General features: G+C 43.4%; 1 protein-coding gene across 1 annotated transcript in view; it reads right to left on the reverse strand.

Annotated features, from left to right (window-relative positions):
- Window positions 1-210: 210 nt before the first annotated feature.
- erfl3 (Ets2 repressor factor like 3) overlaps window positions 211-14,888 on the reverse strand; it is a 57,577-nt gene continuing 42,899 nt past the window's right edge. Inside the window, exons 3-5 of the mRNA XM_023276073.3 lie at window positions 6,053-6,168; window positions 4,722-5,887; window positions 211-4,386 (exon numbers count right to left, since the gene is read on the reverse strand). Of these exons, the coding sequence (XP_023131841.2) occupies window positions 3,694-4,386; window positions 4,722-5,887; window positions 6,053-6,168 (1,975 nt within the window). The 3' untranslated portion in view covers window positions 211-3,693. The remainder of the gene's footprint in view (window positions 4,387-4,721; window positions 5,888-6,052; window positions 6,169-14,888) is intronic.

Genomic DNA, 14,888 nt, shown 5'->3' on the forward strand with positions numbered 1-14,888 from the left:
GGTGTAATTTTGTATTTATTGGAATTAATTATCATCTTGTATTATACCAAAATCCTCGTATATGACTGCCAGGTTGCTATGGAGGAGACACAAAGTTATGGTGTAATATCTTTGGTTACAAACAGCCAGGTAATAAAGCTCCACGGTCTGTGAAATTGATGATAATGGATGTGTGAAAGAAGAACAGACATAAGCACCGTGGCATTCATGTTGAGTTTTAACTGGTTTTAATTAACCCTGATTACAGCTTAATTACAAGTCTGAAAAAAATAACACAAAAGAAGAGGAGAAATTCAATGTTACATCATGGTATTAACGCTCATCTCTCCATCTGAATGTTATGTAACCGCTCAGGGGAGATAAGGTGAAAGACTGAAAGAGGGAGAAGATAGACCTTTACACAGTAAAACAATACATGTACTTTTCATTCTTTGAAAATGATACACCCGCCCCACCCCCCGAAAAGAAGAAAAATTATACGAGAGAAAAAAGTAACATTATAAAATTAAAATTACAATACAAGACAGAAAAGATAAAATCACTCCCCCTGTGCCCCAAAATAAAATCCTCTGCCGCTGCCCTTCCTTCCCAATCCCAAATGTTATTTCTGTCTGCATCAAAATTAATATTACACATTTTAGTTATATTACATTTGTAAAAACCAAAGACAGGAAAAGGGGTTCTGGTTCAGGAGCTGGAGGGTGTAAAACAGGGAATGGAGTTTGGGGGCATTCCACATCATCCAAAGTGATTTCCACAACATAAAAAGCAACAGCTAACAGAGCCATGGAATAATAATGCCAGTTGGAGAGGTAAATAACCTAATGAGAACAACAATAACAACAATCAATAGTATCATGACAGCAGACAAATAAAGGAAACCTTTATTTTATTGATAGAGAAATGTAATCTTTGTGCTGTTAGCATACTGTTCTCTGACTGCTGAGGCCTGAAACATGGAAGAGAACTTGTCTATCAGTCAGATTTCAATCAACGTCTTCTTTACCTTGCAATATTATGACTGAGCCAAATCACAATGTAGTCTGCAGGAAGTTAGACGACTCCCGAAACAGAGCAAGGAAAGATGAAAACTGAAAGATGAGAGAGTACAGACCACGTGGGACTGACGTCTTATGAGTTGAGATATGAAAAGCAGTAGTAAGGCAGCTGTCAGATGAAATACAAACACAGGACCTGGTGGGTGTGAGTGAGTGAGTGAGTGAGTGAGTGAGTGAGTGAGTGAGTGAGTGAGTGAGTGAGTGTGTGCATGTTGTGACACGCTCCTGTCCAGACCACTGGGGTCTGATGAGGAAATTCGATCAGCTCAGCTACACAGACAGCCTGCAGGCCATCTATCTCACAGCCCGCTGCTATAGATCCATGCTGTTGCTGGCTAAGCAGGGACAGGCGGCCGGTCAACACGGTTTAGTTACCTAATCAGATTCCTGGATGATCTGGGCCACAGGATGTTAAAACATGTCAAACAGATTTGTTGCGAGTGTGTGTGTGTGAATGTGCGTGGTCTGAAGAAAGGGTGTTTCAGGACTGGGGCTCACATGTCTGACTGTAACGATTAACCCCTTGATTCCTTGAGCTGTGGCAAACTTCATAGCATTATGCTAACTGGCCTATGATGAGAAAGGATTACTACTTACCTAATATCCCATGAACTAACTGTGACACACAAACAGCCTGAAGAGGTGGCCTGGGGACAGGACAGCTCAAAACCAGAGAGAACCCCGCTGAGCTGAGCTAGACTGTAGACAGGAAAGAGCAGAGCGCTGCGTGCTCAAAGGGCAAGCTACTACAAATGAAGTGAACAGCCGAGTGAACTACACACTGGAATCATTAGCAGTCTGTTTGAGTCCTGAATTTTTTTTCTTTCTTGCTGGTCTTGTTCTCCTAGACTGGCCTGCGCTGTATTTTTCTCTGGCTTGTTTATCTCTGAAACAAATGCACCAGAAGAAACTCAGACCTCCACCCCTCTTCATTCTGCCCACCTACCCATCCACAATACCATATTGTGTAGTGAGTGGCATGACGTGTTTTAACCACTCAAAATAATCCACTTCCAAAAAAAAATAAAAATAAAAATCCTGAATCAATAACATCATTAAAATGCTAGGATTCTTTTAAAATGTAACTTTTCTTTAATAATTCCATTTAAAGTATATAAAGATATAGTCTGTGAGATATTAGAGCTCAGTTTGCACTTTTGTACATGCTATAAAAACAAGGCATAGAAAGGCTGTGTGTGTGTGTGTGTGTGTGTGTGTGTGTGTGTGTGTGTGTGTGTGTGTGTGTGTGTGTGTGTGTGTGTGTGTCTAAGATGCTCCCTGCTCTCTCAGGCTCTCATACCTATGTAGATAACAGGTCTGCCAGTCACACACACTCTAAGGTCCTGAGGGAGACACCACTACAGTCCAGTCTGAGGGAGAGGGAGCATGTTTAAGAGCTAAAGGCAGTTCTGTGCATGTGATGGGGGTGCTTGCTGGTTTAGTTTAACATTACCGGTACATATGATTGTTAGACGAGCTCTAGCTGGTGAACTACGATTCTGTGCTGCTGAGAATTGAGGGATTTTTTTTTTTTTTTTTTTCAGTGTACAAGCCATGTTAGGTGAGGTAAAAATGGCTAGTTAACAGTTGCTGGAACCCCACAAACCCCTTCTTCCCCCTGCAGCCTTCCCCTTATGGTCCCCTCCACAGATCCTCTTCATCCTTGTCTTTTTCTCTCCTCCCTCCTCTCTGGGGTTAAATTTATAGAGTCATGCTATTTCCACAGGTGGTCAGCAAGAGAAAGAGGGTCAGGACTAGAGAGAGACAGAAGGGGGATTATATAAAAGTCATAAGGTCTGAGAGAACAGTATGTTGAGCAGAGTTTGGTCTTGCAGTGAACACTGCTGAGCATCCAAAGTCCACCAGTCTCATTCACTGTTGGTTGGGCTTTTTATTTTTTGCTTGTGTATATTTTTGTGCATGATCCAATAGATATACAGCAATAGGCTTCCCTGAGTGGAGTGGGCCAGGTTTAAGAGCCAGTCAGACAATATCCAACAGCTCCACGCTTCGGTCTTCAAGACAATTTAATTTTTATCCCATTTTTTTTCCCCCAAAAGGGCCTCATGAGTTAATGATAACTCAGAGTAGCCCTCCTCCCTCATTTTTCCATGTCACTGTAGTAACGAGCTGTGGGTTTGTAGAAACAGGCACTTAAAGTCCCGTTGTCTTGTAGGAAAAGTAGCATGGGTGTCCACATTGTCGTCCTAGATGTGTTGCTGGGCAGTAAGGGAGTGTGAGTCCCCTAAAGAAAGCGTTGACTGGCTGCTAAACCTACTGAGGGGGCCTGTAGGTGGACATTGTGCTACTGGAGCTGCACTGGCCGGGTAGGAGGTGAACTTGGGTTTCAGAGCAAGTCTCCCTCTGGCTTCAGCGCTGTTACAGTCACTGTGATACACCCCAGAAGAACCCTGATCTAGACAGAGGATTTTCAGTGGGTCTAACACAACAGGGATCGGGCTGTCTTTAAGTTGGTGGAAATATTTGCGTGTTTCTTGGACTCTGCTCTTAGGTCACTGAAGGTTTTGGGGATCTAGTTTGTCTGTGTGGGAGAGGGATTATAGAGGAACCATTTACATACTCCTGTACTACATCCTGTGCTGCTGGAGCAGTAATGTTTAGACTAAGGCTCTCATCAGCAGTCTTTATTCTCTAGAGAGAGCTGTGCAGTGGCACGGTGCAACTCAGCGCTTGCCCTACTGTGTGAGGCCAGTGGTGTTGCTATAGAGCCCTCATACGCCAACGGGGGAGGACTTTCCCCTTCGCCACTGCCTGTCCCATCCTCCTCCATCTCCATCTGTCCGTTACTTTGCCTCTGTCTTTCCCTCTCCTCCTCTGGTCGTACTTTTTTGTCATCCGACTCCTCCTGTGAGGCCTCCATCCGCTGGTCTTCGCTCCAGCGTCTCTTGAAGCGGAGCTTGAGAGGGATGCACTTGGTCTGGGGAGCTCCTGCCGAGGCCGTCTGAGAAGGGGATGTGTTGCTCTCAGCTGGCTCCGGGGGTTCGCACTTGAGGGTGGGCAGGCCACGATGTGCATTGGACTGTGTGTGCTGTGAGGTGAAGAAAGGCATCAGGCCTGGCGGAGGAGGAGCAGGGGCTTTGAAGACGTCCTCGTCCAGGTCTTCATCAGGATGGGGTTGATGTTGAGTTGTGACTGTGCCGTTAACATGATGATGGTGGTGGTGGTGGTGGTGGTGGTGGTGGTTAGATGCTCTGAAGTGTCGAGGGGAAAAGAGCTCAAACTCCTCATCTCTTTCATCTGGGTCTTCATCACTAATGTCAGTCACCTCCACTTCTTCCTCTGACTCTATATCAGAGATGGGCTCCACCTGAAAAGTCAGGTGAAAACAGAGAGACAAAGACTGCAATAAACACGAGGAAAACAATAAATGGAGGAACTCTGGCAGTGAAATAATAAAACATTTTAATATTGTGAACTGATGGCCCTTTTTCATTTTGTAAATGATTCACATGTTGGTTTACTACAAATACTTCTACTTTGTTTTGAGTGTAACAATGGAGTTTCTTAATTGTGTAGATTAAAAACACATGTTAAGAATTTTTCAGGGTCATGTGGTGTTTCATGTCACACACTTTGCATAAATTTATATTACTAAGCATAGCGTCGATAAGAATGGGGGATATTTTGGTCCGTATGTCATACCTTTATCTTGGGTAATCCGGCACTGTTTAGAGACTGCGTCGAAGAGGAGGCAGAGATCAAACCTGAGCCACTGGCTGAACTCAGGTCACTGCCGAATGACAGCGAGGATCCCAGGCCAGAGGTAGAGGACATGGACCCGGATCCTGAGCCTGAAGACAGTGAACTTTGCCTGGGTTTACTCTGGCTTTGCCCTTCCCTCTGCTTCCTGCCCAGTGGAGGTGGCTGCAGCTTGAACTTGAAGGGAGACATGTGTGGGGGCTCCTCACCCAAATGGAGTGGGTGATGTATGGGATGGGAATGCGAGTGAGGATGGGCAGAGTGAGGAAGATGCGGGTGGTGGTGGGTGGAATGAGCAAGAGGTGGATGGTGGTGCCTGTCTCCCCCTCTTTCTCCCCCTCTTTCTCCTCCCCCAGCTGTTGTGGCTCTTTCTACTCTTTCGGTGGCTCCTCTCTCTGCAGTCAGACCGGCCTTGTCTGCGGCAGGCCGGTGGGGCTGAGGGATGACGATGTTGGGGTACTGGAGGAAAGCTCTGGGGCTGAGGCCATAGTTGTACACCGACTGGGTATGGGCCTGCAGGTAGCGCTTCATGTCCTCTGGGTTGAAGGAGAAGTGTGAGCCTAACATGGGTGAAAGAGTGGGTGAGGGAGTGTAGGCCAGATGAGATGTGGGGGTCATGGAGAGTGCTGGGGACAGAGGAGGGGCTAAGAGGCTGGCACCTCCCGGCCCTGGCAGAGGGGAGACAGGGAAGGGGGACAAGGGCTCGGGATGGATACGGTGTCCGGTGTGGCCACGGGAGCCTGGGTGCCCAGCAGGGTTACCTGGGCCCCCATACATGCGGAACAGGGTTTCATGAGACAGACGGGGATGAATGATACTACGGTAGCCTGCTCCACCACCAGCTCCTCCTCCTCCACTCACAGCCCTTTCTCCCCTCTCTTCTCCTGCTCCCGTGTTACCCTCCTCAATCTCAGAATTAACTGAGGTGCCGTCGCTGCAATCGCTGACGGAGCCACGCGCCATTCGTCGGGCCACTGAGCTGAACATGCCCCCTGGGCTGCGCAGGTCCTCATTAGGGGAGAGGACTTCAGAGGGCGTGGAAGGAGGGAAGCGGAAGTGGGTCCCGGCACCAGTGGGGACAGGAGGTGCACTCTGGGGAACACTGCCTCCTGCAGACGTTAAGACAAGAGAGGGAGGACAAGAGGGAAAAAGAAAGAGAGAAAACTGAGAAATAATACACAATGTTCTCTTGTGTAATCCTATGTAATCACGCTATTCTGTTGTGGAATTAGGATATATAAAAGCATGCACAGTGCTAGAATTGTCACACTTACCAGTAGAGCCCATGTCAATGAAGGGATAATTGACCAAAACCAGTTTATTGAAGTTGAATTTGTAGGTGAACCTCTTTCCTTTGGTCTTATGAAGGATTCTCTTGTTGTAGTAATATCTGTAAAACAGCATAAACTAGATAAATATCCATTCATTCATCCATTATCTATACATTCAATACAGTCCTCATTAGGGTCGTGGAGGGCTGGAGTCTATCCCAGCTGGCACACTCATATTCACACCTACGGACAATTTAGAATCACCAATTAATCTCAGCATGTTTTTGGACTGTGGGAGGAAGCTGGAGAACCTGGAGAAAACCCACGCATGCACAAGGAGAACGTGCAAACTCCATGCAGAAAGATCCCAGGACAGGACATGAACCGGGGATCTTCTCGCTGCAAGGTGACAGTGCTAACCACTGAGTCACTGTATAGCCCAAAGATAAATATAATCATGATAAATACAATTAAGAAACGGAAGGCAAGGAATATAAATACTTGCATAATTATGTTACTGAAACATGTAGTTGAAAATGTAGGTCTCCCATTAAAAGATTATTTTGTTCCTGGAGTCACTGAGACTATGAGAGATGAGCCTGCACAACCAGGAATAAGCGTAAAAAAGCATAACTCAACCCCCCCACCCCTCTTCTCCATGCTAGATATTAGAGAGTGTTGTATGATATTTGCACAAAGCAGACCCAGAAAGGAGAAGAGGGAGGAGGAAGAGGGGGGAGAAAGGGGATGAGACAGAGAGCAAACACATAGAACGGGCAGATGGACTAAGTTGTGGAGCAGCACAGGGACGTTATGTGTAGGGATCGCTAATAATTAAGAAATCAGAGGTCGATGAAAGCAGTGTGGCCAAATGCAGTCTTTTTGAGCCTGCATGGATTGTTAAGACAAAACGGTGTGTGAGTTATTGCATGCATGTTTGGAAAATGTGTTCAACCTTTGCTGTGTGCGCATGTGTGTGTGGATTGTATATGTGTGTATCTGTCTAAAAGAAGGGCAGGGATTATTAAAAAAAAGTTATTTTTAGTTCTTTTAAGTTCAGAGGTTGTCAGACAAGTATCACACACACAACATTTTCATTTTGCGAGATGGACCTATCTTTTTATGTAACAGCAAAGCAAAGCCACCAATAATCTAGCCCATCTTTATCTGTTTATGTAATGGCTATTCTATCTTTTTTCCAAAGCTTTCTCTCTCCCATGGCTCCTGCCTACAGTACAAGGCTCCATTTTTATTAACCTTTGTCCAGCTACAGCTCTTTATGTAACATCTCTGTGCTTTCTTCCCTGGATCCACATCCACTTTATGTAACCTCTAGGTCCCTGGCTGCCAACCCTTGCACACTGAGGGAGACCAAGCAAAGGAAAGAGGAGATGATTAAGAACAAGAAAGGCACAAAAGTGGTGAGCCTGTCCATCAGAGAGAGAACAAGTTTGTGTGCCATGCTCACGGAAACTGCCACCCATCCTTTTAACAACGCCCCTGGATATCAAACACGAGGTTTAACCTGACTGCACTTTTCACATCACATCTCAATGCCTACCTGCTTTAACAGCACCACTCTGCTTTGCCTTCCCTCAGCTTGTGCCTCCTGGCACAAGTGATGAGTGCTGGCAAAGACAGGGTCTTCAGGTTATGTAGGTAACATTGAGTTAATCAGAACCCATTGACTATCATTACACTGAATGATAGTTATCTAGACAGCAGCGCATGTTACGTGAGTGTCTGTCTGTTTGGTAGTGGGGTGGGGTGGGGGGGTCGCCCTTCACCCCCCTCTTATTATGCTTATTACATAGACTTGGGCCGTTTCTACTCTGGGAACAGACTGTTGCTCTTTTTTATGTGTTCTCTTCACATCCCCCTTTCTCCCATTATCCTACTGATACCCCTCTGTCTCGCTCTTTCTCTCATCAACCCACCTCCCCCTCTTTATCCTAACTCTCTCCCTGCGCTCTCCACTCATCCCCTGAGGCAATGGGAGAGGATGACAGAGAGAGCGAGAGACAGACAGAGAGACAGGACAGGCCTGCACCGTTGAAAACATTGTTTACACCAGGCACAAAGCAGCATGTAATTTCTGCTCTAAGGGAGACACTCACAAGAACCGGGAAGGAGAGAAGAGAAACACTTGGGAGTGAGGGCACGGACAGAGACAGGCAGGGAGGAAAGCAAACAAGCCAGCAAGCAGAATTAAAATCACAACAGGAGTGTGAGGATAAGACTACATTTCCTTTCCTACCATTACAACACTTTGTCTTTTTTTTTGTTTTTTGCAACATGCTGCTAGATGTCCAGTTGAACTTCTCTCTTACTTAGACCATATCTTCCAAAAAGACCATAAAGTTAAAGAGATGCCTCTAGAACAGTTTTAACAGAGACTATACATTGCTAGTTGCATAGGTAGAATTTATTACATTGCTGTTGTATTAGGCCATATATACATCAATATCCTAATGGTTGCTAAATGTGCATAATAGGCATAAATACAAGCACATCCCAGTGGCCAATAGTATCACTGTATACTGTACACATTTGTCTTGCTTATGGCAGTTGGCTAGTAGGGAGGGGGTATAGCAAAGTAATATTTTGAGTGTGTTCAGGCACACACACATGCTGCTAATGCACACAATCCAAATGCATAGTTGGAAGGAGACAACTTTGTGGCAACTGAGGCCGTCTTTAGAGCACATGGTCACCCATTCTTTCAACATGACCCACCCCCCCTACCCCGCGCCATCATACGGGCAGACAGTCTTTGAAGAGCATTTGAACTTACTTCAAAAGAGAAGAAAGAGATTCCTTGAGTGCCTGTGTTTAGCTGCCCACCACACTCGCCTTACACGCAGTAGTGCATGTGTGCAAATATGCACACACAAGCACACACACACACACACACACACACACACACACACACACACACACACACACACACACACACACACACATATCCACCACATCCTGTGCCATCTTATTCAGACATACTCAGACATATAGTTGCATGTGCTTCCCAATCTTAGAACATAATGGTCAGGGGATGCCGCATTATCCCTCTCCCTGTTTAACTAAAAGAGTAGACTGAACAATCAGCGCAAGTATGGATTTAGCCAAAGCCTTCGGGGAAACAGTGGAGGCATTCTATCAACTCACTTGTTACTGTGAGTGATTCTAGGCCAGGGATTAAAGCTGCGATTATACAGACATAGTGGATCCAAAACATTATGATCAAAGCAGGGAGATGTACACTGGAGTGCAAGAACTAAATAGCAATGAATGAACAGATCATTCAAAATGGCACTTGAACTATGTCTGAAAGAATTCACAGGAAAATGCAACATTATTAATAACCTGTGTGCTATTAGATGTAGTATTTTCACTGGTGTTGTTTAAATACCTGAGTAAATACAACAACAGTACTTTTTATATATCATCTTTGGCATCTTACTTTGCTAATATTACCGAAATTTTTGTTTGTCCATTTAACAAAAAAATAAATAAGTAAAAACTTCTGAAACTCAGCAATCTTTAACAAGTTACATAAACTGCAAAAAACACAGTATAAAATTGGAAAGGTGACAACTCAGAGGAAAACGACTGGTTACTCCAACTTGAATTTTGAATGTGGTACTGTTACAGCTCTGTCTGTCGGTTCTGCTGGATATACTAACACTGTAGACATGAAGTTATGAGATGTACTGGTACATCCATAGCAGTGTCAGTCTGTGCCATTACAGATAGTGGTGTTGCTGCAACATCTCATATTTTGTTGCTGAGTTTATTTATTTATTATGTGGGGCCCAAAACCAAGTTCTGTAAATTACGTTGATAGAATTTTGAGAATTCTGTAAGTTTTAAGACTCTAGAATTTTTAAATTTTCACCCTCAAAAATTGCTTCCAGTAAAGTGATGGATTAAATGACTTCAGTAGAGGCCAAATATTTAACTACTGGCCCTTGAAAATGGAAAAAAGTCATACATCAGTAGATTTTGATGAGAAACCAGTAACCTCCATCAAATTCATATAATGAGAAATTATTCCATAGAGACCATGGAGAGTGGATCAGGATCCGACGGCCATTGCACCGTGTAGGCCTACGTGTTTTGATAATAGACAGGTGAGGTGTCACACAAAATGGCTGTTTAGTTTTCAGCTGTGAAGGAATATTTCTTATTCTAGTTATTGATTAATTATTATTAGTTTATTAAATACAGGGAGCATCAGACAGTCCCCAATATCAGTCTTGTTTGAAAATGTAGTTTTTCTGTTTTCATGGGTCAACTACTTAAAATTTGGCATCTGTTGAAGCCAAAACAATTTGCAAGGGTCTGAAAGCATGCAAGCCTTGGTTTTGGGTCCCACGCGACAAAGAAGCAAACTCTGAGGAGAATGTAAGACATATTTCCTAAATTCTGTAGAACAGATAGACTGTTTGATAGTTTCACCTAAATGCATTAGATGCAAACCACAATGAAAGCACAAAACAAAACAACAAAAAGTTTGGTTGCATGAACAAATTCAAGCATGTTCCCTCCCTGGGTCATAAAAAACCCATTACATCCTTTAATAACAGAGCCTCGTCACGTTCCTTAGCTCTCCACTATAGCTTCTGTGTGGGTTTCCTGAAGCTCACTAGTCTGCAATCTCCTGTGCTTCTTGTTGCCTCCATCCAATCCTGCAGACCTCTCCTAGCGGATGCTGTGGTCGGTAGAGACTAGTACAAACATCCTTTATCCTGCATCCCTCACAACCTCCACCTATACAATGCACTCCCAGTAACTCCCAGTAAGTCCAAGAGCTGACACACTTGGCATCCCAATGTGCAAGGAGACTGGTGTGGATCCCTGTCTGGTGATACCCAATCAAGGCCAGCCACTTGGATCCTTAATCTCAACACAGTGCAATGGCCTTCCGCTAATCGCCCTCTGTGTTGCTTTAGGTTTAACTTTTTTTCCTTTATTCAATGTGTATCAAGGTAAGATCATTTCATTATCCATTGTTACTTTTTATTTATGCATGTAAATGAATTTGTTTGTTTTATTGTTGCATTAAAATTTAAATTATTACCTGTGTACCTTGGAAAAAAAGGCTAAAGTGGGTAAATTTAAAACTAATTATTTTTTCTTTGAAAAAAAATTGATTGTTGCCATTATTGCCCAAAATTAAACATTTTGTTCTTATATTTTTTCACATTTCCCTTTTATCAGTCAATCATTTAAGTATCTGATTAGTTTGGGAAACTTTGGGGTTTTTTGCAGCTTGAACAATAATTTCTGCTGCCTTGTTTGATTTGTTGTAACATTTTTTGCCATGTTTGTTTACATATCTTCACAATTATTTTGAGAAGTACAAAGTCACCATAAATGCTATAAGCATGGTGAGTACTACAAAAATAATTCTAAAGGTCAAAAAGTGAATACTGTTACCTGACAAAGTATTTGATATAAACAGACAAATTTTGGTCAGTACTTCTAAAGTATTGAGGTTTGTAAAAGTGAAAGGTAACTCAACATAATGTTAATGTTTTTGCACTTTCAACCCAGACAGTGAGGGATTCCTAGTGGCCAAAAGAGCCGTTTGTTTGGCCAACATTTTTTAGGATATCTGTAAGCTCACTGTTCTTTTCCAGTATCACTCCGCAGACAAGACCACTCACACAATGTCAGCGCTAAACATGAATTCAACCAGTCTGCTTGCATATGCGTCCACAGGCTGCGCCTTGCCCATTGTTGGGCTGTAAATAGGTGCCAACTATGACAGGAAGTTGGGATTACAATACTCCCCATGCATCCCATGTTTATTTTCTGCCTCTTTCGTCAGCACTGGCTCTTACACACACATCCCAGCCAGATCTTCCTCTACACATGCACACATACTAGCTGCTCACACTGAGTTGTTTGCAGTGTGCGTGTGTGTGTGTGTGTGTGTGTGTGCGCGCGCTAGAAACTTGGTTGGAGGAGTGTTTAGTGACTCAAAAAGGAAATTACATGTGATTTGTAAGTATCGGAGCTGGGTTTGGGCTGAGACTAGCAGCCCTAATCTGTGCATGCTTCAGGGGATACATGTGTTTATCTTTTTGTGCATCAAAGTGTAAAAAGGAAGATCTGGGCATGGTCTGACAAGGCTGTCAAATGCTCTGTGGGTGCAAATATGTAGTCAAGCACAGCAGTGTGTAAATGTATTTTTGTTTGTGTGCACAACTCGTGTGCTTTCCAGGCTAATAGAAAATAGAGGCCTCATTTAGTCAGGGACAAAGACGTACACACAGTGCTCATGTATAATGAACACATACATGCTGCAGATAGAGACAATGGAAAGACAATGCACAAAAGTACATGCTGAACACTAAGTCATAGAGTGATCCTATCCCTGCATGCCCCTCTGCACTTTCTCTTTGACCCTGGGTGTTTCCACACAATGTACTGGTGTGGAGAGAGACCTTCTGACCTACAACAAGCTCTACCAGTTAGATGAGTAACAGTGTGTGCATATGCACCAGCATTTTCTGCAGTATGTTTTCTACATGTGGTTACAGGGGTTACTTCTAAATGTACATCAAAACCAGTTCTTGTGTAGCTGCTTAGTGGCTACTGTATTTCAGTGCAAGAATGAAAAAGAGGCTTTCCACCATCATACTCTACCACAGTGCCATCAATTAATCAAAAATAAGGTACTAAACACATGTTCTTGTATAGGTCAGCATACAGTTATAGAGATATCTGCCTATTTTTGCTGTGGCAATGTTCCAGTTGTGGTGGCTCAGCACAATTACACAAAAGTTTGAAATAAACCCACACTCCAAACGTGTGAAAGCACACGTTTGGGAAAAAGTCATTACAATGGTGCGTTTGTTTATGTGTATGTGCACATGTGATGTGCTGTTAATCTTTGCCAGCTGTGCGTGGCAGGCCCCCTGACCTCTGACCACTGTTTTAGAGCCAGTGGTGGCTGCTCATTGGTGAACAGGGGAGCCGGGAGGTCTAAAGGAGCTTTTAGCATGATTACACTCATTAAGTGACCACTGACCCCCAAAACCTTTCGATATATCCATGCAGTAGGCAAAAAGGATTTGAATAAAGCTGAATTTCTGAATGACTTGACAGACTCTGGGCAACAGCAAAAGTCATTAATTGTCTGTTAGTTTGTCTGGTTTGTTTATTTTTAAAAAAGTGATTAGTGAGTGCAGTAGTAGCTCAACTGGTTGAGCTGATGACCCATGAATAGGGGATGAAAGACCCTGACATAGTGGACATGGAATGATTCTGACCCAGAGCAGGATTTGCTGCATGTCATTACACCACTCTTCACTCCCACCTTTCCTGTCGCTCCTCATCACTCTGCAATAAAAGCTACAATGCTGAAAACACAATCTTGAAATAGTGATTTGCTGCAGCAAGATAGAACTTTATCAGTTCTATCTTGCTGCAAAAAATGGATTAAATAAACAAGATACTCTAACCCCTTCACATCAAGCACATACATACTTTTGTACATAAACACACAATTGCACAGCATGAGTGTAATCCTCTCAACATGAGTGGGAATTTCACAGCAGCCGTGGGAGCAGGAGGCAGGGATGACGCATGGGCCAAGGCTGTGTCCCCTCTACGGAAAGCAAACGCATACGCACATGTCCACACACAATACAGCAGTCCTGATAAAGGGAATTTCCACCATGTGCATGGCAGACAGGAAACAATAAGATCAATGAGGTAAAAATAGTAATTACAAAGGCTAAGTGATAAAAAAGAACACTTCAAAACAAGAATGCCTTTTCAAGTATGTGTGCATGTGTGTCGGCTAATTGCCACAAGCTGACTGTGGTCTCCATTATTAGCAGACTCCAGGTTTTCTCCATATGAAGGGCACGAGGTGGCTTGCTCTCCAACAGTTTACTCCATATGGGGACAGTTACCATACACGTGTGCGATTTTGTGCCTGTTTTGCAACTTTATTAATCTATAGTGCTATTGCACCATTACTATTAATGTGTCTTGAGAGACTTAATTTACAGTGTCTCTTGCAATAAGTGCCAGATGAAAGCTTTGGTGTCAAACTGGGTGACAACATGGACGTGTGTGCATGTGTGTTGTTTGTTGATTGTCCTTTTCACTTCTACCCTGAAGTGATCATGCTCAATTTATAGGCACTGAGGAAAACAACCTGACTATACATAGGTAGATGAAGACACCAGAGTCAAAGAAGGGAAACTCCTATGTAGAAGACCTGTTGATAATCGGCCTCTAAGACCAGTTTATCAGAGAGCTCTAAGACCCATTATATATAAGCACATAGCCTAAGCTCCAAATCTGTTACAGCTCCAGAGGATGGATGTGCTATAAATAAACAGCCTGACCAAAAGTATTCACATCCACATTCTTTTTTCTCAAATTCAGAAATTCTAAATCTGGACTGCAAGTCTGAATGTTCGTGTGCATCACATGTAGGAAAACCATAAGTAGTCAATGTTAATTCTCTCTCCCCAAAGGATCTCATCTGTAACAGAAACTATCTTAATCTCACCAGTGTAAATGAGAGTACATAAGCCCTCCCAGCCATAAATTAAGCGATTCAATGTGTTTCCCTCGTTTAATGGCCTTGGTGGCTTTCTTTAAAGTGCTTAATCTAATCTCGGCTCTGTTTGTCGGTACACAACAAACCGGGGACACAAGACACAGCGAGTGCAGTCCTTAAAACTGGCATCAGCTGAGAAGTGTTTCCTGTAATATTTATGTTTTACAGTGTGGAGCACACTGACAAGTGTAACTTTATTCAGGCATTTATATTTTTTAAAAATATCACGAACTAATGTCTGTTTACAAAAGC

The sequence above is a fragment of the Amphiprion ocellaris genome, chromosome 9 (assembly GCF_022539595.1).
Source record: "Amphiprion ocellaris isolate individual 3 ecotype Okinawa chromosome 9, ASM2253959v1, whole genome shotgun sequence".
NCBI lineage: Eukaryota > Metazoa > Chordata > Actinopteri > Pomacentridae > Amphiprion > Amphiprion ocellaris.